The sequence below is a fragment of the Balaenoptera ricei genome, chromosome 3 (assembly GCF_028023285.1).
Source record: "Balaenoptera ricei isolate mBalRic1 chromosome 3, mBalRic1.hap2, whole genome shotgun sequence".
NCBI classification, from domain to species: Eukaryota; Metazoa; Chordata; class Mammalia; order Artiodactyla; family Balaenopteridae; genus Balaenoptera; species Balaenoptera ricei.
In genome coordinates, this window is record NC_082641.1 from 148,822,993 (window position 1) to 148,846,571 (window position 23,579).

General features: G+C 44.8%; 1 protein-coding gene across 1 annotated transcript in view; it reads left to right on the forward strand.

The window, feature by feature from the left end:
- The window catches only part of DOCK2 (dedicator of cytokinesis 2), a 385,217-nt gene that overhangs the window by 17,775 nt on the left and 343,863 nt on the right, over positions 1 to 23,579 (forward strand). The window contains exons 8-19 of the mRNA XM_059917659.1: positions 4,372 to 4,507; positions 6,589 to 6,664; positions 8,442 to 8,518; positions 9,107 to 9,232; positions 10,471 to 10,595; positions 15,765 to 15,863; positions 17,888 to 17,960; positions 18,073 to 18,176; positions 19,941 to 20,124; positions 20,247 to 20,344; positions 21,995 to 22,084; positions 23,129 to 23,229. Of these exons, the coding sequence (XP_059773642.1) occupies positions 4,372 to 4,507; positions 6,589 to 6,664; positions 8,442 to 8,518; positions 9,107 to 9,232; positions 10,471 to 10,595; positions 15,765 to 15,863; positions 17,888 to 17,960; positions 18,073 to 18,176; positions 19,941 to 20,124; positions 20,247 to 20,344; positions 21,995 to 22,084; positions 23,129 to 23,229 (1,289 nt within the window). The remainder of the gene's footprint in view (positions 1 to 4,371; positions 4,508 to 6,588; positions 6,665 to 8,441; positions 8,519 to 9,106; positions 9,233 to 10,470; positions 10,596 to 15,764; positions 15,864 to 17,887; positions 17,961 to 18,072; positions 18,177 to 19,940; positions 20,125 to 20,246; positions 20,345 to 21,994; positions 22,085 to 23,128; positions 23,230 to 23,579) is intronic.

The window sequence follows — 23,579 nt, forward strand, 5'->3', positions numbered from 1 at the left end:
TCTTATGTTATGTTACAATTAGATTGGAGCGCAGCTGATTTATTTTGTTTGTTATTTCCTGAAAAATGGGCTAGAGGCATGGAATAAGATCATAGATCCTAATTGCTTAGACAAAGTTTTCTTGGCATATATAAATGTGCCTCAATGCCGTTTGTCTATTATTAGTTAGAAGGAGGAGCCTATTTATTTTCTTGATAAATAGGAGAGTCCCACGGGGCTTCCTGATTAAACCAAGAGACAGATGTTTCACAAGAGGGAGAGGGACAGGGAATCAATCAGTGGTTCCTTTTGCAGAGAACCAATTCATGATGTAAACGTGCAGGAAAGGTCATCAGTAAATTTGTGTCGCTCAATAATAATGAGAATGTGATCCTGCCTTTGTGGAATTCTGCCTGTGCCACCACCTCTTCTTCACACAGCAAACGAACTTGAGAGCCTTGGTTGACTGGCTTAATGGGTTGACACTTCTCTTGAAATGATGGGAATCTTCATTTCAGGACAAGGAATGTCATGGTGCTCTAGCTTCTTTTACTGATTCAAGAGCTACCCAATGAGCACCTACTGTGTGTAAGCTCTGTGCTGTATCTGGGGTTACAGCAGTGAGTAAGCTGATAGGCTCCTGCCCTCAGGGTGTGATGGGGGGAATTCAGAAAATAATTAAATGAATAAATAAACAAGAGAGATCTCAGAAGGCAATCCATGCAATGCAGATAATTAAAACAGGGTGATGTGATGGCGTTTGACTGGGAATTACTTTCAACTGGGCATTGAGGTGATGTTTAAGTTAGATATGAGATACGACTTGGCAGGCACATGCCTTGCTGGCCGCATTTCTCTTGTCTCTGGATGTCAGCTCTTCCTAGTTTCCTCTTTGGAGACAGAGCCCGAGGAGCTGGCACGTGGGTTGGGCTGATGGTGGATTTCCCTTCTGTCTGCTTTATGAGCATTCACCCTCCATGGCCCTGTAAGAGGAAAGCGCATATACCGCGAGGTTTCCTAAGACTTTGCCCAGTTTGGGGGTTGCTGCTAACACATGGGGGACAAGACTGAACAGTAAAAGGAACACTAATGAATTACTAGATCAGGTAACACGTGTTTTAAGTTTCATTTAAGTTTCGTGTCTCAGCTTCCCCGAATGTTTGAGTTTTGTGAGGCCCAAGTGAGAATGATTGGGAGACACCACAGACTGAAGCCTAGTTCTGAGATAGCCTGTTTATACACTCTCCAGAGAATGACCTGTGTTCAAGCCTTTTTACTTGCTCTCATAGCAATAAGCTTCTCTAGTGCCAAGGGCCTCTGATGAGGAAGCTCTTAAAGATCTGGTGTCTTCTTTTGAGCAAGTGAAATTTTTTCAGAGAAGAGGAATGGAAAAAGGACTTACCTAGGAATCTTAAATGGTTATCTAGTGTATTAATTTGCTAGGGCTGTCATTACAAAGTACCATAGATGGGGTAGCTTAAACAGTAGAAATTTATTTTCTCACAGTTCCGGTAGCTGGAAGTCCAAGATCAAGGTGTTGGCAGTTTTGGTTTCTTCTGAGGCCTCTCTCCTTGGCTTGCAGATGGCCACCTTCTCCTTGTGTGTTCATGTGACTGTCCTTCTGCATGTCTGTGTCCTAAACTCCTCTTATCAGGACACGAGTCATACTGGATTAGAGCTTACCCTAATGACCTCATTTTAGCTTAATCACCTCTTTAAATGCCCTGTCTGCAAATACAGTCACATTCTGAGACATGAAGGGGTCAGCATATGAGTTTGGGGGAGACATAATTCATCCCATAACGTTTAGGAAGGAACCTGTCAGGTGGCAGGGCTTCTGTGTCTCTGGAATGCCTCTGAAAGATACCAATATAGATATTTCAAAAATATAAAAAATCCTAATGGTAGGAGAGAAGTAATTAGGGATGGAGGTCATTGTGAGGGAAGCAGGACTTGAGCTATTAAAGATGGAAAGGATTTGGATATATAGAGGAATAAGGGGTAAACTTTAGAGGCGGAGGTACAGATGGGGGGCTTAGGAAGAAAGACCTAGAGTTGAAAGTGAACATTGTGTGTTTGTGGAACAATAAAGAAATCTTTGTGACAAAAATAGAGTACTTGCACGCGGAGAATAGTGGGGAATCAGTGGGATAGGACAGCTGGAAATATGTTTTGTCTAGGACATTTCATTCAGCTGGGGAAAACTAGCACTAACAGGGTAGCAAGTAGCGAGCTATTAACATTGTTGCGGGGAGAGAAATGAAATGATGAACGTGGCTCGTAAAGATGAGTTTCAGGGGGATTTCAGGGTGGGTTGGAGGAAGGAGTCAGGCAGGCCAGAGAAGAGGCTGTCCCACCATCTGGATGTGAGATAACTGGAATCTCAAACTCAGTTGCCTACTGGGCAAGGCGGGAAATGCAAATGAGTGGAGGGGCTTCCTTGGTCAGAAAGCCGCCTCTCCCCTACCTTCCCTCTCTCCCTGCCCAGTGGGGAGACTTGGGAGAGTGGAGAAGCAGCTGGCCATTCCTCCAGCTTTGAAAGGACAGCCCTTGTATCAGTGAAGATTCTCCAGGGAAGTTGAACCAGGAAGATACGTAAATAGGTAGATTTGTTGTAAGGATTTGGCTCATGTGATTGTGGGGGCCGACAGGTTTGAAATCTGTAGGGCTGGACGGCAGGCTGGAAGCTCAGGGAGGATTTCTATACTCTAGTCTTGAGGCAGAATTCCTTCTTCGCTGGGAAACCTCACGTTCTGTTCTTAAGACCTTCAACTGATTGGATGAGGCCCACGTACATTATGGAAGGTGTGTCCTTTACTTAAAGTTAACTGATTGTAGATGCTAATCAGACCTACAAAATACCTCACAGCAACATCCAGACTAGTGTTTGATCAGGCAACTAGGCAGCATAGCCTGTCCACGTTGACACATAAACCCCCAAGCAGGAAGGTGTGGACCACTTTGAGGCCATGTCTTGTTTCCAGAGACTCTGCACACCCCTCCCTCTTCTTCCCACACCAGCCACGGTGAGAGGCTGGGGATGGTGGCTTTACCCAGGCCCTGGCTCTGATGTCAGCTGACAGGCTGCTCCCAGTACCTATGCCTGCGTGAGGATTAACTCAGAAGAGAAGCGACTATTCTCTAGTGAGGCCAGGCCCCGGGATCTCTGCTCTGATGCCAACAACATGCCTTGACATCCCTTCTGCAGCTGATCTCAGCTGGAAGGGGGTGCCAGGAACACTGAAGCTTTTAGATTTGAACAGGGCACTTGAGTGCTGAGGTAGTCCAGGTGGTTTCCCCTCCTGTGTGCCTTTGGATGGTGAAGGAAATGTATTGTGGTGGTTAGGTTGATGGACTTTGGGGTCAGAGTGACCGGACAGTGTCTGCAAGGACTGAGGTCATGTCCTCGGGGAAGACCCTTATCTTCTTTGTGTCTCAGTTTCCCCATATGTCAAATGGGGCTGCAGTAATAGTATTAGTGATGGGACTTTGGAGTGTTGTGAAAGATCAAATAAGATGATGATTTGTGCAACACTGAGCACAGGGCTTGAGACGTCAGGGTAGTTCACAGTTTCAGCGTTCCTCCTCCTGAGCCCACAGTTGAGTGTAATTTCCTGTCCCCCTTGCAGTTAGGTGTGGCCGCGGCCCTTGCTTTGGCCACTGAAATGGGAGCGGAAGTGATATGCCTCTCTTCTGGGTGGGAGCTTTAAGAGCCAGTGAGTGATTTGCCCCGTTACCTTCCCCTGCTCTGGGGACGGTGAATGCACCTATTGTGACAGGATAGATCCTCCATCAGCCAGGGGCCCAGAGTGAGTGAGTGGAGCCCCTGCCCATCTGCACTGGACCGGTAGCCTGAGCTGGAAATAAACCCTGTTGTGTTAGAAGCTCTCGGATATTGGGGTTGTTTGGTGTCACAACAACCCGACCCCGAGTGATATACATGCATTAGGTGCTTGGTAAACGGTGATTGTTAGGATTTTTCCTTCTTCCTTTTGCCTTCTCCCTCAGAGGTGCTGAGCAATGACGAGGTGGATGGAGTCACTTGCAGCAAATGCTATTTTTGGATACATCAGCTGGCATATAGGGACGGCTACCTATACAACTGATGCTGTACCTCTGTCCTTCTCTTCCCATCAGTTTGAGGTGGAAGAGTCAGGATTGAACACCAGAGCCCTGTCACCCAGTTTCCTTTCCAAAACTCACCTTTCTTATGTGTGAAACGGGGGTGATAGTTTTGTTTCCCAGGACTAATTTTATGATTGGTCCATGTATGCTAAGTGCTGCTAAGCACCAACCTCCCCCCACCCCCCGAGTTTACTATTACTGAGTTTGCTTTTCTACTTTTTGTTCATCAGACACATGATGTGTAACTATTTGTTTCCTGCCTTACAGGATCTTGGAAACAAAGACCTCAACAGGGATAAAATTTACTTGATTTGTCAAATAGTCCGAGTTGGGAAGATGGATCTTAAGGATACGAACACGAAGAAATGCACGCAGGGACTGAGGCGGCCTTTTGGGGTGGCAGGTAATGACACACCACACAGCACTAACTGTTACTGGAGTGCACATTTTATATGACTGAATTTTGAAGAATTTTTTTTCATTCGCTCTCCTCCTTGCCTTCCCCGCTCAAAAACTTAGGCCAGACAACCCCTAATACCTACATTTCTTGTGACTAAATCAAAACAATTGGTAACTAAGTCTAGATTTATGATGAAGACGGTGAATAATGGAATCCCCGTGTCTGGAGCAGAGCACTGGGACCACAGTGCAGTCTGAGCAGTCGGCGCCTTCACTCCCCAGCACAGTGAAAAAGGAAGAACAATATAGGTGGGATCTAGTTATGAGGAGCAAATCATTTTAAAAAAAATATCCAGGACAGGAAATGCAGTTACACAGAATGAGTCACCCACCACACATCTAAATTCCAGACGGAAGTGGACGTGTGGAGAGCTGGCATAACCCAGTGAGGCTGCTTCACCTCCACATTCCTTTCCAAGCCTTAGCTCTCTTGGGGGTTTCCAAGACTTCATCATTCTTGTCCCACTTTTGCAGTTTTTGTTATATTTGACTATCCCTTGCACTATTATTTACCCAATATATTTTCTTTTAAGGAACCTTCTTTATTTAAACTGAAGTGCATTTTTTTTTTCTTAAAAGACAATTTAAATACCTGTGGAAATAGCAATTCGATATGCAAGTTTTACTTCTTTTTATTAAAGTGTAACATTTTAGTTGTGTACCATTTATAATCCTTGTATACCATAGCTAAACCCAGTGTTTCAGGTTTCTCACTTCAGGACACCCTGATCTTCTGTTATCACAAACCAGCTGGCTGTCCAGTGAGTCCCCCTGGCACTGCTTGCAAAGTGGCGAAGTGGAAGAAGTTAGCTTATACTGAGCCAGCTGGTGTTTCAACTTAACGTTATTGCTAGCTAGCTAGCTAGGCGATCTTGGACAAGCATATTCCCCAGGACCTTAGTTTCATTATCTGCAAAATGAGGGACTTGGACCTGGTTGATCCATGACTTGGTCTAAATTCTCTGATTCTATATGAGGGACACTTTTGGCATCACAATGTCCCTGTTAAGGCAGTGAGGGTCCTTCAGCCTTACTGCAAAGTGTGTCTTTGTCTCCAAGTGTAGCTGGCTCTCTCTTTTGGTTTCAGGTGACAGCAATCTGGTGTAACTGAAAGGTTTAGGAATAGATTGCTTCAGGCATAGCTGGATCCAGGAACTCAAATGAATTTACAGTATGAAAAACTCTGGAGCCAGAGGGAGATGGTTCTACCCAAATCATTCTCACTGAGAATGGGCAAGGGGGGTTCTGTTCATCAGAGAGAATGGATGCTGGTCAAGTTCAAATAACAGTTTCCCCTCCCTCTCTCAGTTCCCTAACTCCTCTCTTGAGCTAGATGCAATCACTAGTTGATTATTACCCATGCAGTTTTAATGGCTCCCTGACTGGGGCCTGGAGTATTTGAGGAATGTCATGCTACTAGGGTTTTGGCTCTATTTGGCTAGCATGTCTCAGTGCTCCTCCCCCTGCCCCCATTGCTATAATCCCTGCTCTGGTGCAGGAGTTCTTTACCTTGGTTTTTTATGGACCTTCAGTGGCTGATTTAAAGAGAAGTTTCAGAGGAGCTAGGATCCCTCTGGAAATGCAGGGTTCAAGGATCCACAGATAACGTGTCTGTGCATATGAGCACGTTTACGAAAAGAGGGTGAATAAGTCTTCAGATCCCACAGGGTGTCACCGCGCTTGGGTTTTGTCAGCACAGTAAACATCCAATACAGATATGTCAGATCCAAACCTAATTGCTTAATTCCATAAGCACGGCTCTGACTCTTTCCTTTTGGCCTCTGCCAAGCCCTGGGTTCTTGGATGCTTCCCTGACTGTTGACCTCCCAGCCCGGTTTGCCCAGAGGCGTTTGCCAGTTGTTGCCTGTGATGAATCCTTGCTGTCTGTATATTGTCTCATGCTGGCTTGCTTGCCTTTTTAGGCTTGCCTGTCCCAGCCTCCTGCCCTACAAGCTCATCCCGTTGTCACCCTTTCCTGGGAGCAAGAGGGCTTAAACCATTAATTCATTTCTCTTTTCTTTCTAGTTATGGATATAACAGACATCATCAAGGGGAAAGCAGAGAGTGATGAAGAAAAGCAGCACTTCATCCCTTTTCACCCGTGAGAGATTTCCCATTTCTTTCCATTCTCTGAAACCACATCCTTTCTGATTGAGGGCCATACAAAAGCAGGGTGAACTGATTGCCTGAGTTGATGATAGCCCAGGTAGGACCTCCCAGGAGGAGGGCAGGTTGAGAATGATGGTCTCAGTGCTCAGGCATTCAAAACCAAGCAGCTTAGACAAAGAACTATTAAAAATCAACCATAAGAAAATAACCCAGTTTAAAAGTGGGCCAAAGACCTTAACAGACACCTTACCAAAGTAGACATACAAATGGCAAATAAGCACGTGAAAAGATGTTCCGCATCAAATGTCATCAGGGAAATGCAAATTCAAACAACAATGAGATAACTACTACATACCCATCAGAGTGGCCAAAATCCAGAACACTAACAACACCAAAATACTGTTGAGGATGTGGAGCACCAGATATTCTTAACACATTGCTGGTGGGAATGCAAAATGGTACAGCTACTTTGGAAGGCAGTTTGTCGGTTTCTTATAAAATTAAACATACTCTTACCATATGATCCAACAGTCATGCTTCTTGGTATTTACTCAAAGAAGTTGAAAATATGTCCACACAAAAACCTGCACACAAATGTTTATAGCAGCTTTATTCATAATTGCCCAAACTTGGAAGCAACCAAGACGTCCTTCAGTAGGTGAATGGATAAATAAACTGTGGTACATTCAAGACAATGGAATACCATTCAGAACTAAGAAGAAATGAGCTCTTAAGCCACGAAAAGACATGGAGGAACCTTAAATGTATATTACAAGTGAAAGAAGCCAATCTGAGAAGGCTACATACTGTATGATTTCAACTATATGACATTCTGGAAAAGGCAAAACTATGGAGACAACAAAGAGATGAGTAGTTATCAGGAGTGTGGGAGGGATGGATATATGTTATTATATAATTTGTCCCAACCTATTGAATGTACACCACCAAGATTGAACCCTTAGATAAACTGTGAATTTTGGGTGAAACAAAAAAACGCAACCAGCTTCTCACCTATTCGTTCATCAGATGTTATTTATTCAACGGACTTTGACTGAAGGCTGGCAGAGGGCCGGGCGTTGTGCCAGGCGTAGGGGGATGAGGTGGGGAACAAGGTTGACGTGGCCCTGTCTTCCTGAAGCTTATATTTAGATGCAGAATTAAATGAACAAAAGATTAAGTATGACAGGGACCATGAAGCTGTGAAGCAGCAGCGTATCAGGAGCATATAACAGGAAATCAGAACCTAATTCTTGTGGGTACAAATATCCATGAATTTAGAGGAGGGTAGTGAGGAGGGTGAATATCCTTTCCTTGATCTAAAACAAGTCTGAGAAAGCAGGACCCCCAGTTTGAGAACTTTGTCCTCGTTTGTCTAAGGGGGATGGTGCTTTGTTACAGATAATGAGGTCAGTGACGCTAAGTCATGTGATTAGGACTTAGCATGAGCAGCTAAAGCCTTTTCCGCCTTGCTGAGCAGATACTCATTTTGAGGGCTTGGGAATCCTTCCTTTTTAAGAGTCTTCCTAGGAATAAAAATGGCCTCTACTTGTAGCATTGGTATTCCCCAAATTTCAGAGCCATGTTGCTTTGTGAAAAAGAGAGATGTGCTTCTTGATGGCAGGTACACTCTCTGAGCTGACATGGGCGGGCTCACTTTTCACCTAAGGTGTACGGAGGGGTTGGGCAGCTTTCTGGAGCTCCTGGAACCACAAGGTAGGGACCCCATGAGGGCACCATGCAAGTATTTTGTGCTCTCTTTTCCTTTCTAGGGTGACAGCTGAGAATGACTTCCTGCACAGCCTGCTGGGCAAAGTCACAGCCTCCAAGGGAGACAGCGGAGGGCAAGGTAGAGTGCCAGCAGGCCAAGTGGGCTGGGTCTGACTTCAGCTTGAGATCCCTTGGTTCTGTGGCAAACAGATCAAACTGCTAAACCCTGGGAAACATAGCCTTCCTTCCAGACAGACCATTGTGAAGAATGGGGGAGTGTGATCTACAGAGCTGGAAATCTCTAAATGGGAAGCAGAAGGAGGCATGTCCTAGTGCCTGAAGGAAGAAAGGAGTTGGTATAGCCTATCTCCTATGTGTCAGGCACTGTAAAATGTTTCCTTGTTCAATTTCATCCTTCCCACGGTCCTGTGAGGTAGATGGTATCAAACCCACTTTACAAAGTCTGAGTTTAGAGGGGTGCAGTGATTGGATGGAAGCTGACCCCTGCTAGGAGTAACCTGTGGGATTTCAGTTGGAGGTGTCTTGCTCCAGAGCCCCTCTGCACCCTGCCTTGCATCCTCCCCCGGGGCTGGGTCACTGCATCTGTGGCCGCTTGTCTCTGCTTCCATGGTCTCCTCCAGAGAGAGACCAAGGGGAGAGATGATGGGAGGGCGAGGCTGAGGGAACACCTTGAAGTTGACTCTTCACCATGAGTGTTCCCTTCCAGGCCTCTGGGTGACCATGAAGATGCTTGTGGGTGACATCATTCAGATCCGCAAGGACTACCCACACCTGGTGGACAGGACCACCGTGGTGGCCAGGAAGCTGGGCTTCCCGGAGATCATCATGCCAGGTTCTCCTTCCCCCTGGGTGGGGCTGGGGGTGGTCTAGCTAGTGTGATCCATTTTCTTTTTAAAGAGTCAACTACTTCTTTTCTACTGCTTTTCTCTATTTCTGTCTCTGAAGGTAACCACTGAAAACAATTGTTGTATGTCCAAAAATCTTCTATGCATTCACATAATAAACACAAACACATAAATATACACACATGCACCCCCCCCCCAACAAATGGGAATCACACTTCATATACTTTATATACCATTACTTATTATACTTCACATAGCGTTCTGCAGCTCACTTCTCACTTAATAATTTATCATGGACATCCTTTCCACTTTACTACACGTGGAATAATTTCACTCCTTCTGGGGTGAATGTTGACATTCTCTTAAATTGCTAAGCTATTTTTTTATTTATTACCAAAAGAGTCCACGCTCATTGTAAAATGTCCAAATGGCATGAAAAGGTTTAAAGTGAAACCTTAAAAGCTCTCTCAAATCTTTGTCTCCAGAAGTAACCACGATACGTATTTTCCAAATGTGTATGTAATAAAAGGAAGTAAATGGGACTGCATGATAACACTCTTTTGAAACTTCCCTCTTTGTCTTAAACTTGAGTCTAGGACTTGTGTCCATAACCACTCTCGCTGACTTACCCCTTCTTTCCACAGTTGCATGGTGGTCCACTGGTGTTGTAATTGATCTATGCCTGCTTTACTGAGACATCAACCCCTTGTGCATTCCCCTGTAGGGTTTTCAGCTATCACCCCCCCCCCCATTCCTGAAGACCCTCCACACCTCGTCCCTCACCCCATCCGTGTTCCTCGGACACAGATAGAAAGTCATTCTGTCTGCTTCTGCACAGTAAGAGATCTGTGGAGAGAACCGTCTGTGCTTGTTATTCATGCACCAAGATCAATCCAATTGGAGTTTGCCTTTGCCTTCCCAGAAGGTGTCACTAGAGGATGAAAATTAAATGATTTTTAATGGAGAAAAAAATACGGCCAGTCGTGACCATCCTACCACCCTCTTTGCAACTAATTTCCTACTGTTCCTCCATCCTCTTGTTACCTACTGCTCCAGCCTCCCTGATGAAGTAAAAATGCTTTTCCAAATCGTTCTGATTTTAACTTCATTAATAGAAGTTAATGAAGTGTGGCACTTCCACCAGCTCCCCAACTCCCCGCGCCCTCTAGTCAGTGCCTCTCCTGCTACACAGACTCCAACTGTTGTCTCTCTCCCTGTGCCACAGGGGACGTCAGGAACGACATCTACATCACTCTCTTACAAGGTGACTTTGACAAGTACAACAAGACCACTCAGAGGAATGTGGAAGTGATCATGTGTGTGTGCGCGGAGGATGGCAAAACGCTTCCTGTAAGGGACCCTGCTGTTGCTCTGGGTGACAGGGCTCCCCTAGGGTGCCTCTGTTCATAAAGATTTTCTTTTCCCGTTCAGCTCCTGCTCTCTAAATGCCAGGTGCCTGCAGGGTGGTGTTGAGTAAGGTGATCTACACCTTTAGAGCTTGACTGGCACAGTAGCCCGTAATAAGACCTGGTGGTGTTCTTTCTTTACACCAAAGCAGTTGGCTTTTCAGTGTCTGTCCCTTTCCTTTCATGACCTCTTCTTCTTCTTTTTTTTGCTTGGCACCTCAGTTTGTAGGTTAGCTTTTCACAGTTAAAATGTTGTTCTCATCGAAACCTGAGCTGGTTTATTCAGGCAAAATTCCATGGCAAGGAAAAGGATCAATACAGAGCCTTGGGCTGGTGTGAAGACTCAGGATGTCCTCAAAACAGACATTCCCAACACTTAATCTAACTCCCTAGCACTCAGCCAGACATTCTGGTGGAAAGCCTTATCAGTAAATTGGTCTCCAGAGGGCCAGCAGAGTGAATTCAAGAATGCAAAGCATATTGCTATATTTATACAGCATATGTCCTGTGTAATATTTGTCATGTGTGTCTACATTTATTTACTTATATTTCCTTTAAGGTTGTCAGCAGTTGTGTCCAGTGTGTGGGAGGGTTTTGCTTCTCAATGTCTCCTTTCAGAGTACTTAGCTGAAAGTAAAATCAGCTCTCAGCAGAAGTTTCAGCGTGGGCAGATATTCCTCTTAGGCCGCAGTAGGTGATCAGATAGCACAGGAGGGTAGGGGTGTGAATACTGATAGATCTTCTGCTTCAGCCTGGGGGCCTGGAGACCAGGCAGATTTTGCTACCCCTACCTACGAGTAACTAGCATTCACAGAGGCATTGCTACGTGCCAGGGACTGTGGTAAGTATGATGCATTACTGTTATTTTCCCCATTTTTACAGAGGGGGAAACTAAACCTTTGTCAAGTGAAACAGCTTTCCCAGGGTCATAAAGTTAGTAGTGTACGGCAGAGATGGGGTTTGGTTTCTCAGGTCCCTCTTATTAAACACTTCACTCTAATGCCTGTACATTAAAAAAATCCTCCAATTTATTTCTCATTTTAAAAATGAGGCTAATAACCACTCCCATCAAATTCTGGGAAGATTCACAATTATTTTTTAAATTTAAAGAAATCATCGCAATTACCTTTTTGTTTGAAAAGACTGGTCCCATTAATTAATATCTAGTTGAGCAAAATCCAAGGATTTAACTTAATCCTCTTTTTGTTGGATTTTGAAACTTTTCTGAAAAATAAGATAAGTAAGAAACGCTTTGCTCAAAGAAACACAAAGGAAGAGCAGAGGGTTTTTATCTGAAAGGGAAATTGGGTTTCACAAATGTATAGACCATGCTTTGAAGTCATTTTTATCCAACTACCTGTTGGAGAACTTTTTAACCTCAGCCTCATTTTTTAAAACACTGATGTGGTTGCCTTCGATGTTGCCGAAGGACAAATTAGAAGGAACAGATAATGGGAAAGCAGACCTCTTATCTCGTTTCTGAACCATTTGTACTTCCGACTCTGCCATCCTTTCGTGTCACACCCAGCCAGGCTGAACAGACGCACTTACCAAAGATGAATATATAGGCAGGAATTTGGGGGCAGAAATGGAGAGGTAACTGTGGGGCACAGTGATAATTTGCAGTTTCATCTATGAGGCAAGTTAGGGGGAGTTCAGTTGACTGACTATTGAAAATTGCTAAGGAAGCCTGTGGGAGGCTTTTCTTTCTCTACTTGCAGAAGTAAATATTACTGCCTAATTAAGTGTCAGGCAGCACACTCAAATGTTCCTGTTTGATGTTGGTGGGAACAGTCCCCTTTAGGGGTATCGATTTCTCCTCCTGCTCCTAGGAAGAGCAGGGTCAGAGGATAGAGTAGGTTAGACTTGTCCTTGGCTCACTTTGGGGTCTCAACGACCTTGCTCAGGAGGACCCATAGCAGAGAAGCTAATAGGCTGGGCTCTGAGATCAAACTGACAGCGTTCAAATCCCACCCTCCCCTCCTATTAGCTGTGTGATCTTGGGCAAGTTTACATGTCTATAAAAGAGGAATAATAATCTCTTCCTTGTGGGATTGCTGTTTATACAGAATGGTAGGTGTAAGGCACCTGGTATGTAGTAAACACTCAGCAACAGGAAGGAGGTAACATTTAGAAAAAAGCAGACCAACTGCAGGTTGAAGCCCTGGAAAGGATCTGAGGGGGTCAAACAGACAATCCAGCGTGGATACCTAAAGCAAGTTCAAGAAGTAAAAATGCTCAGATGCCGGGCTGAGAAACCTCTGCTCTTCTGAGACCAGCCAGTTTACAGGGCTGGAGGTAGGGCATGGGGGGCAGTGCTGTGTAGTGGTTAAGACATGACCTCTGGGGCCAGGCATCCAGGCCAAAAGCCCAGCTCAGCCCGGGTTAGCAGGATGACCTGGAGCAAATTACGTAATCTCTCTACGCCTAGGAGACTCTGTCTGAAAATGAGACCAGCGGTGGCACTTTACTCTTGTGAATACCAGCTGAGATAATTGACATAACAGGTGTTCATTGAAGTTCTCTATCACCAGAAAGGTAGAGCCGTCGCAGGCTTGGTGCCCGCCTCGCAGATGCTAACTGGCATCTTCCCGTGATAAGACCGACCTTGTCAGCCTAGAGCACTTTCTGGCGCTCGAAATGCGTTCACACCGCCGGTGTCATTTATTCCTCAGGTGATTCCTACGAGGTAAACAAGACCTGTGTTTGGAGCCTGATTTTTCCTCCTGCTGAAGTGTGTCCACCAAGGCCAAGTCGGCATTAAAGTTTCCAGGCTTCCTTCTACTGACCTGAAGCCAATTAGGGGCTCTCGTTGTTAATGGGGAGCCATGGGGGTGGGCAATGGGGAAGATTATTGAATAGGTTCAATGGAGACATGCACAAATCTATATTTTCCTGAAAACCGGCCCTGTCCCTGGTCACAATGCTCTTTCTACACACCCAGCGACATTCGGTTTTATCACTGAAGTGTTGAGAGGGAGGGAGCTGTCTTAGGTCTTTCTCAGAATAATACTGAGACTGTTTTCTCCAGCTTTAGGCAATCAACTTTTCATCATCAAGATAGTTTTGTGGGATTCAGCTGCGTGCTGTACAGCAGCTTTTCTTTCACCAGAGATACATGTGTATTTTCAGTTTTTATAAGCTATGTGGGATTCAGCTGAGCTACAGAAATGCTAAGCCCATAATTGTCACTAGATATAAATCTTAGGAGGCTGGAAGGCATCTAGGTTGTTACAGAGGGAACACTGGGCAAAGAGAGGGTCTGAGATGTAGTCCTGGTGTTGGTACCTTTTGGGGCAAGTGACGTAACCTCTCAGGGTCTCAGTTTACTCAGTTTTGAAATGGGGTTGATGACGGTAATCATCAGAGGTGGTTGTGAGGATTGAATTAAGTGAGGCAGTTTGTGTAAAGGGCTTAGCATAATGCTGGACACAAAGCACTCTCTACATGGTCAGGACAACTTTGGAAGCATGTTTTTAGTTTAGCACCTCAAGAAGTTCTGAAAGGCTCCATACCATTGAAAATTAAGGGAGTTGTATGTCTTCCCTCATTTGCAATTCCCTGGTTGTCCTTGTTTTTTCAGAGATAAGTTTTGAAAGGATGCTGTAGCCTTATTTTCAGATGGGTTTGATCTGGCCATATGTAGCATCAGTCAGTATTGAAACTGAACTCATTCTTTCCCTATAGCTCGGAAGTACAGAGGGACAGAATTATCCTTCCCACAGCTTAGCTTGCTTTCCCAGGGGCCCAGAGTGGCCAGCTTTGGTCCTTCAGCCTGGTGGGGAATCCACTGGAGAATCTGATGGAATCTAGTGAGAGTCGTGGATTCTCTCACCATAAAAGTGCCCAGAGGCACACAGTTTTGTAGTTTGGGGGCTTGGGGCTGCAAAACCAATCCTCATGTCCCTAGATCTCTGAAGACTTGAGGTTGAAATCTCTTGTTCTGGTATAAAAACCGAACTTAGGCCCCTTCTGAGTGACCCTACCTTAGATCTTGTTTTGGGGCCAAACAACAGGAATGAACACAGAGATAGAATTAGGGGTTGGCATACTCTATTGCAAGGTAATTCCTTGTTACTCTGAGGGTGACTTTTTAAGAATAAATATCCTATGTAGGTATGCTTGCTCTGTGCTCACTCTCTCTCAGAATGTCCGTCCTGTGTTTCTGCTCAAAGCCAACTTGGAACCTTTCTTCAAGATCTTCAACTGTCATCACCTCCAGGAAATATTCCCTGAGTCTTCAGGGGACACTGAAGTGTCCTTTCTCTGTGCTCCATAGTATTATACAGTCAGCCCTCTGTACCTGCAGGTTCTGCATCTGCAGATGCAGTTCGACTGTACTACACTGTTTTATATAAGGGACGTGAGCATCTGTGGATTTTTTTATTTTTTTAAATCGGTGGGGAAGGGAGGGCCCTGGAACCAAGCCCCTGTGGATACCAAGGGACAACTGGATACATATATCTGTCATCACTTCACATTGCCTAGTGATTTGTCTGCTCATATGATGATTCCTACACCACACTGTGAGCCCTCATGTCAGGTTTACTCTCTGACTCATGCCCGTATCCCAGTGCTTAGCATGGGCCTGGTACCTGGAAGATGCTCCCCGACTGTGGGCTCCTTTAGCCCCCTGTGCCCATGTGTCTGTCTGAAACCCAAGCTCCCTCCCCTTGCCCAGCTCCCGCCGGCACCTGGGTGTGTTAGCATCAGAATCCATCAGAATGAGCTGCTGCTTGGCTGATCTGAGCCTGTTTGGTAACTTTGTGCAATTCAGATGTAGGAAACAAATAGAATTAATAAGACTGGCAGCGCGCAGCAACTCCAAGGCTGGTTACCATTGACAATAGGGCAGCCACGTCAGCTGCTACTGCGCTCCAGTGGTTTCCAGAATGCAAGTAATAGAATTTCTATAGTAAAGCAGCTGTCACTCCCAGGGCCGGGCACACTCATGTATAAATCTGTAACGTACAAGGGTACCTGGCAGAAGGCTTAAAGAAGGCAGGGTTACCCCAGGCCCTGTGGCCAGCCTTGGCCTCGGGACCGAAATTGCCCAAGCATAGAAAATGGCAGTTCTATAGTGTTTTCTCTCTTTTCATTTTTCTTGGGTCAGAATGCAATTTGCGTGGGAGCTGGGGACAAACCTATGAATGAATATCGGTCCGTCGTGTACTATCAAGTCAAACAGCCACGGTGGATGGAAACAGTCAAGGTAATAATAATAATAATGATGATGATAATAGTTGGGGGACTCTTAAGACTCCCTAAGATCTGAAACAATAGCCTAGCATGTCTCTGGTGGTGTGTCAGGCAGTGGAAATAGTGGCCCAGTGGGCGAACGCCCGGTTCTCTTGATCACCCTTCACCGGCCCAGCAGCAAGCCACCATGGCATTGTCAGATGATCTTGTGGACTGTGCCCAAGCCATCAAGTTGTGTCGTTCTACTCAGCAGTGAGGAGTGACAGAGCTTGGGAGCAAATGTGAGGCTATAAAAAGCTATTTAATGCCTGGTAGATACCCTGTTGGGAGGGTACCTCAGATGGTAGTGGCATTAACCACAAATATTTGCATTACCAGATTGTCACACTAAAGCAGAAGGGAATATCATGCATTGGAAGTGGAGTTTGGAATTAATTTAGTGGCCAGTGAAGCTTGATCACAGCTTCAAATGTCTCTGCCTTGTAGTTAATAGCAGTCTTTTTTTTTTTTTAATTTTTTTTTTATTTTTGGCTGTGTTGGGTCTTCGTTTCTGTGCGAGGGCTTCCTCTAGTTGCGGCGAGTGGGGGCCACTCTTCATCGCGGTGCGCGGGCCCCTTCACTATCGCGGCCTCTCTTGTTGCAGAGCACAGGCTCCAGACGCGCAGGCTAAGTAGTTGTGGCACACGGGCCCAGTTGCTCCGCGGCATGTGGGATCTTCCCAGACCAGGGCTCGAACCCGTGTCCCCTGCATTGGCAGGCAGATTCTCAACCACTGCGCCACCAGGGAAGCCCTTAATAGCCGTCTTTACTCACTCTGTGCTTTGAACCCAAACTGAAGATATTCATAAGACTTCCCTTTCAGAGGTAGCTATTCAAACCTCAGTGGTTCTTGCCTTGTCACCTATAGTCCTGTTTTCCTCAGTGGGTCTCCCTGTACTCACTCTCTTAAAAGTGATGACCTACCCAACTTTGGGGTCAGAGAGCTGTTGGACCAGGTTGTTTTCTCTTCTCTGTGCTCTCTTGTACCCCAGTTATATCTCTTTGCTAGCCCTCATCACATGGTGATAATTATGTGTTGCCCTGTGTGGGCCATGAGCTCTTTGAGTGGGACTCTGCCTTACGTCAGCATGGCCAGTGCTTCACATGATTGTAGCTTATAGTATTGATTCAGTATGCAGTGAAAGAATGAATTGGACAACAGCTGCCCATGTGACTCTCAGTTCTTGTGCTCTGAGACGCACAAACAAGTGGTGGACCTCTTTGGACTCAAATTTCATTTTCTGGAGTAGAAAGTATCCACAGAAAATCTGAGTGGTTTTCTCACAGGTAGCTAAGCTTCTCTGTCTGGGCCTGAATTGTATAATACAGGGATTGCTGTGGGGCTTTGGGAGGTGGGATAGTCCAGAGACAGGACAAAAGCACCTCAGTCAAGGGTACAGCAGACCACTCACTGGACAGTGAAACTGGGTGACCAAGGGGTGATTGTCTTGGCCCAGTGTCCTTGGAGGAAAAAGCATCTGGACATGTGTCCAACCAAAGATGGGAATGAGGCCTAGGATTTTCCCGAATATGATTGGATTCAAGCATTTTTATTAATTTACATAAATGACTGTCCCCCAGCAAGCCCCCTAATGGGCATTGTTAATTCTCTAAGCCCTGCTGCAACTGCCCAAACTCCTGGAGTGTGTAAGGAAAATGTGCACTGTGCAGTTTGCAGTGCATTAAATCCTGCGCTAAAGTTATGTGACTTTTATATCAATATGGGGAGATTCATTTTTCCTCCCTATAATTTACAGATCTCTTTTCATTGGCTGGGAATGCAATTTGCCAAATGGATTACATTTGGTACTTTATTTTCTCTTCATAGCCAGTCCTTATGTAATGTATTTACAGTTCATCAGGCTTGATGTCTGGGTAATAAATCAGCACGCAGCACTCGAAGTTAAATGGTCAGGCTGCCTTTTGTGGGGGGGCGGGGTGGAGTGGGGAGGGCCCTTTAACTCACTGTCTCCTGAGCTCTGGTTTCTGCCTACTGAGGTGGCCGTCCCTATTGAAGACATGCAGAGGATCCACCTGCGATTCATGTTTCGACATCGGTCATCCCTGGAATGTGAGTACCCAGCCAAATGGCATCTCTGCAAAACCCCTAAGGGGAGAGGGCTGGGATCATTGGGTGGCCCAAGTATCATTTTTTTTCCTGACCTCAACAATGCTATTTTCAGCTAAGGATAAAGGAGAAAAGAACTTTGCCATGTCCTATGTGAAGTTGATGAAGGAAGATGGGACCACTCTGCATGACGGATGCCACGACTTGGTTGTCCTAAAGGTACCATGAGCTGGGATTAACTCTGCAGTGGGGAGCATGCAGGAAGTGAAGGGGAGATGGCAGGATGGCTTGGTAATTAAGGGCAGGGACCCCAGAGTCACACACATAGGGGCTTCCCAGCTGTGAGGCCTTGTACAAAGTCTTAACTTCTCTGGGCCTCCGTGTCCTCATCTGTGAGCCCTCAGTGAGTAATTGTGAGGATTATATGAGTCAGTGCATGTAAACATGACATTGATGGGTACATGGAATTCTCAGTAAATGGAAGGTTATCGTTACATACAGAGTGGGCTTTGACTCTGTTAAGACACCTGTGGGATGTACAGAAGACCAGCAAGAAATATTTGAGAGATTCCTCACTGTAGCTAATGGAAAAAATATCACAATTTAGGGTCCCGATCCTGCTGTTGACTAAATTGGAGTCATCTCACATGTCTTGCTGAGTCTCAGTTTCCTTTTCCTTAAGTGGTGATGGCCATGTTTATGACCATAAGATGAGCCACACGAAAGGACCATGTAAAAGAGTATAGATAGCAGCTGCTGTTATTTTTACGTCATGAGACTTGCACTGTTCTCTAGAAGTGGGGAAGTATTTTCCTGATCTTATATGCATGCTTTCCCACAACCACTCCTGTGACAGTGGCGTGTCTCTAGCTAGCCCCTGGCTGGAGGCAAAGGGTATGGCTGTGAAACAGGGCAAGCCTCAGTGGCCAGCACAGGGATCAAACCCTTGCCCTTGACTTTCTCAGCATTGGAGGTTGGAGTTGCCCTTTTGCCTGTGGTCTGCATGGCAAACACAGCCTCATCAAAGCTTCACAACATGGTACTCTTCTCTGAGTCTCTTTGGCTTTTCCAGGACACCCCTTTTCCTTCTGTACAGGCTCTGTTTTCTCATTTTTGACGCATCAAGGGAGTTCTTGGTTTAAAAGATTGTGAACTCATTGGGGGCAGAGTCCCAGTTGCAGTCAGTTTTCAATTTAGTCACCCTCCTTAAGCCTCAGTTTCCTCATCTGTAAACTGGAGATGATAACAGTATCCACAACAGTAACGACTGTTGTGAGGCTTAAATGACATGAACTAAGGCATATAAAGCACTTAGTGCAGCATCTAGTGCAGAGTAAGGGCTCAGTAAATGTTGACGGCTGTAATGCCTACCTCTAGTCATTCATTTCAGCATGCCAAGGGACTTACATGTCTGTCATTTTACTAAATGTTCTATATGCATTATGCCATCTAGTCTGCTCCAAATTTCTAGAAGTAGGTAATATGATTAATTCTCAGTTTAATCATGAGAAGAACAAGACACAGAGAGACCAAGGAATGTATCCAAAATGACACAGGCATGTGAATGGTAGAACAGGGTCTAAATACCATCACTTTCAGAATCTAGTGCCTTTGCTGTTAACTTCTTCTTTAAGCTGATTCCTTATCCTGCTGGTGGGCTTGTTTGTGTTAAGATCTTATAAAACTTAGAATGAATTAAAATATTCTGTTTGGGAATCTTCACTTCCCTCTGTGCCATTAATGAAGTCCACAGAGCCTTCGGGTGGTGATCAACCCCTTTCCCATTAACGTAACCTTGGGTTCTCGCCTATTTTGTGGAAAAAGAGCCCTGCCTTCCCAGCTGGTGTTCACTGCTCCTCTTATGATGTCCCTCACTGTTTCTGATCCTCTCTACCTACAGTGTGTAATCTGGCCACTGCAAACTCTGTGTAGCATTGGGTGCATACCCTTGGCTTGGGGAAGTAACCAAGGTGTTGTTTCCAGGGCGACAGCAAGAAGATGGAGGACGCCAGTGCTTACCTGACTCTTCCTTCTTACCGACACCATGTGGAAAACAAGGGGGCTACCTTGAGTCGAAGCTCCAGCAGTGTCGGGGGGCTCTCTGTCAGCTCCCGGGATGTATTCTCCATTTCTACGCTGGTGTGCTCCACAAAGCTCACCCAGAATGGTATCGGAAACATTGATAGCTGTGTGTGTGTGTGTATGTATGTGTGGACAGGCCAGGGGAGGTCCTGATATGGACAGTTTAGGCCAGTAATAGTAATTCTACTTGTCTGGATTCTATTTTAGTGGGTTTGCTGGGTTTGCTGAAGTGGCGTATGAAGCCACAACTGCTACAGGAGAATTTAGAAAAATTGAAGATTGTCGATGGAGAAGAAGTAGTAAAGGTCAGTGGGGCTTCATTTTACCTGTATTCATCCACCAGTGACAGAGCTTTAAATCATGGGTGGCTTCAGGGGAGAGATGAAGTGCTGAGGGAGATAGGACAACTTTGCTTCTGACAATGGGATACAGTGTCCCAAGTCGGCATTAGAAGCCTTTATTGGTAAATCTGGGGGATGATGTGGTTCAGTGATGCTGAATCTTGAGCAGGAGAAAAGTATGGTTGTGCTCAGTCTCTGGAAATAGATCAACTTTGGTGTAGATCCCAGTTCAACTGCTTGCCAACTTTATGTGATAGTATTATCAGTATGACATATTTTGCAGGGTTGTGAGCATTCAAGATGATAAATATTTAAAAATCACTCAGCAAGTCTCTTACACATAATGCACAATAATTGAACTAACGCATATGAAAATGTACAAAGTTCAACAAATAGTAACTATTATTTATTTTTGTTGTTGTAAGTTGCTATAGTAGTATGATCTCTTAGTATTATCTACATGTTGCTGTTAGAAATGAAAAGTATTCTTGGTTTCTGCTGCTTCAAGAATGTTATGTATTAAACATGAGAAAAGGAAAGCAGAAAACAATGCAAATGTCAGACGTATTGTTGTGTCCACATGGTGGTGGAGGATATAGTGTCTGAAACGCAGATCTAAAGAAAGCAGCTGTCTCTCCAGCACTATGAATTGGGACAAGTGTTTCCCAGAGGTCCTGGTGATCTTGTTTCCATTGGGAACCTGGTACAGCTAGAAACTGTGAGATTGAACATCTTTATGTAGTAGCTCTGTGTTTCGACTATAGGAAATATTGACCCATCTCTTAGGAGGGAGGGGTATCAAATTTTAGTTAATTGCCCATACATGGAGAAGCAATGGTCGAATTTCCAGATCAGTGCTTTAACTGTGCACTGTTGACCCACCTACCTGGTTCAACAATGGCAAGGAAATTCCCCAGACATCCTTTTATAAGGCCTGTCACCTTTGGCAGCCTGGAAAAGTCATCTGAAAGGGAATTCTGTTGTCTCCCTTTTGCATTCTTTTTTTTCTTTTTTTTAGAAAAATATTATTATTGATGTATACTCTACATACAGTAACATATGTACGGAGCACTTATCTTAAGAGTACAGTTCAGTGTATTTTTACACATGTACACAACTGTGTACCCACCACCTAGGTCAAGGTACAGAACATTTTTAGCATTGCAGTAGGTTCCCTCTTACCGCTTCTCCGTCAGTAACCTATTCGGGGGTAACCACTAAGCTGACTACCATCATTATAGATGGGGTTTTTGCCTGTTTTTGAATTTCATAAAAAAGAGAGTGATAATGAATGAACATTTCTGTGTCTGACTTATCTTACCCTGCACAATGCTCACAAGAGTTATATTCATCATTCCACGTTGAAGTAGTTTGCTCTTTTTTTATTGCTGTGGAGTATTCTATAATGTGGAAATGCCACCCTCTACTTATCCACTCAGCTGAAGATGGACAACTGGGTTGCTCCAGGTTCTGGCTCTTGTGAGTAAAGTACCTGGCCCTCCTGAACATGGCACATGGTGGATGTGTGCCCTCATTCTCTTGGGTAAACACTGATGAGTGGGACTGCTGGGTCACCTACACTCTTTCTTACAAGACCTTCATTATTTTGCCCAGTTTCTCCAGGATACTCTGGATGCCCTCTTCAACATCATGATGGAACATTCTCAAAGTAATGAGTATGACATCCTCGTCTTTGATGCTTTGGTAAGAGAGAGGGGACCAGTGTTTAGTGACATTAGGCATTAACGTGTGTCTCACTGTGAGAACACAGAGAACTTATGGCCCACATGGCCCTTTTCATGAATTTTTTGGAGACATTGTAACATTTGGCAACCAGACCAATGAACGAGTTGCTGTTTCCCTTCGTTTGCTTCGAGTTCATTTGAAAGCATGGGCAGGGTGATTAAAAGGGGAGTGTTTAAGTGCTGATGGTGGATTGGCCCTGGTTGAAAGTACATGAAGCTGGATACTGTGAATAGTCGCTTTGGCTTTCCATGAATGCGGAGAGTGAGTCCTTGGCCAGGTTGTAAAGCACCCAAAATGTTTACCTTCTTCCTGCTCAGTCTCCAACTCAGCAGTTGTTACACTCCTCCTGCCCACCCAGAACATTTTAGAGTGGGTGGTACACCAGCCAGATCTGTCTCCTTTCCACCTTTCAAAATGGTCTGTTCTTCCTCTTGTGGTCCCAACTCACATCTTCTCAATGTCATGTCAAAATAAACATAAAAAAAAAATCTGCATTAAGGTATCAGTGACCAATAAAGTATGAATGTGTCAACCCTTTGTGTCAGTGACATTTACATTTTTAAAGAGCTTACTTGGAGACAACTGTGACTTAATCCAGTGCTTCCCAATAGGGCCTCCTAGAAAGCTGTGTCTAAGGAAATATGCTTCCTGACAAAAAGATCCTTTGATTAAAGAACTTAGGGAAGTGCTGACCATTGCATGACTCTCTTGGAGATTTACAATGCGCATAAGCATATGGAAGACTCTAAGGCCTGCAATAAAGAAGGCAGTCTAAGGTTGATAACTTGAGAGTTCTCAAGCTTATCTGACCGTGAAACCCTGTAGCATACTTCATGAAATACTTTTGAGGAGAGGTACTACCTTAATGAAAAGGACTGAAGCTATATTAGTGACCTAATTCCTGGGCAAAAGAATTTGATAGGGATTCAGTTATGCCACGTGAATACAGCTTCCTGTCCTGGGTCTGCCCACAAAACACTGATTCCTTGCTTCTTCCTCAAGATCTACATAATAGGACTCATTGCTGACCGGAAATTCCAGCATTTCAACACCGTTCTGGAGGCTTACATTCAACAGCATTTCAGTGCTACCCTAGCTTACAAGTAAGTAACTGTGTACTTCCTACTTTCCCTGCCAGGATGCCAAGGTCACAAAAAGTTGAGTAGTTTCTTTTTGTCACCAGCCTGTGTGATTTCTACCTTTTTTGACAAAACCCAATCTGGCTGTGTTATTTGGATTAAATAAAAATATGCAAACTCATAGGTTGGTATGAATATTTTATGGTGGCAGAAGTACATGGAAGTGTTTGCTCGTTCGTTCATTAATTTAGTCAGTCAGCTATCATTTATTGAACAGCTACTTGTGATACACACTGGGATTCAAAGGCTAGAGAGAAGGAAGTGCATATGACAAGTAGCTCAGTACAGCTTGAGGGTTAGAGATCAGAGATGAT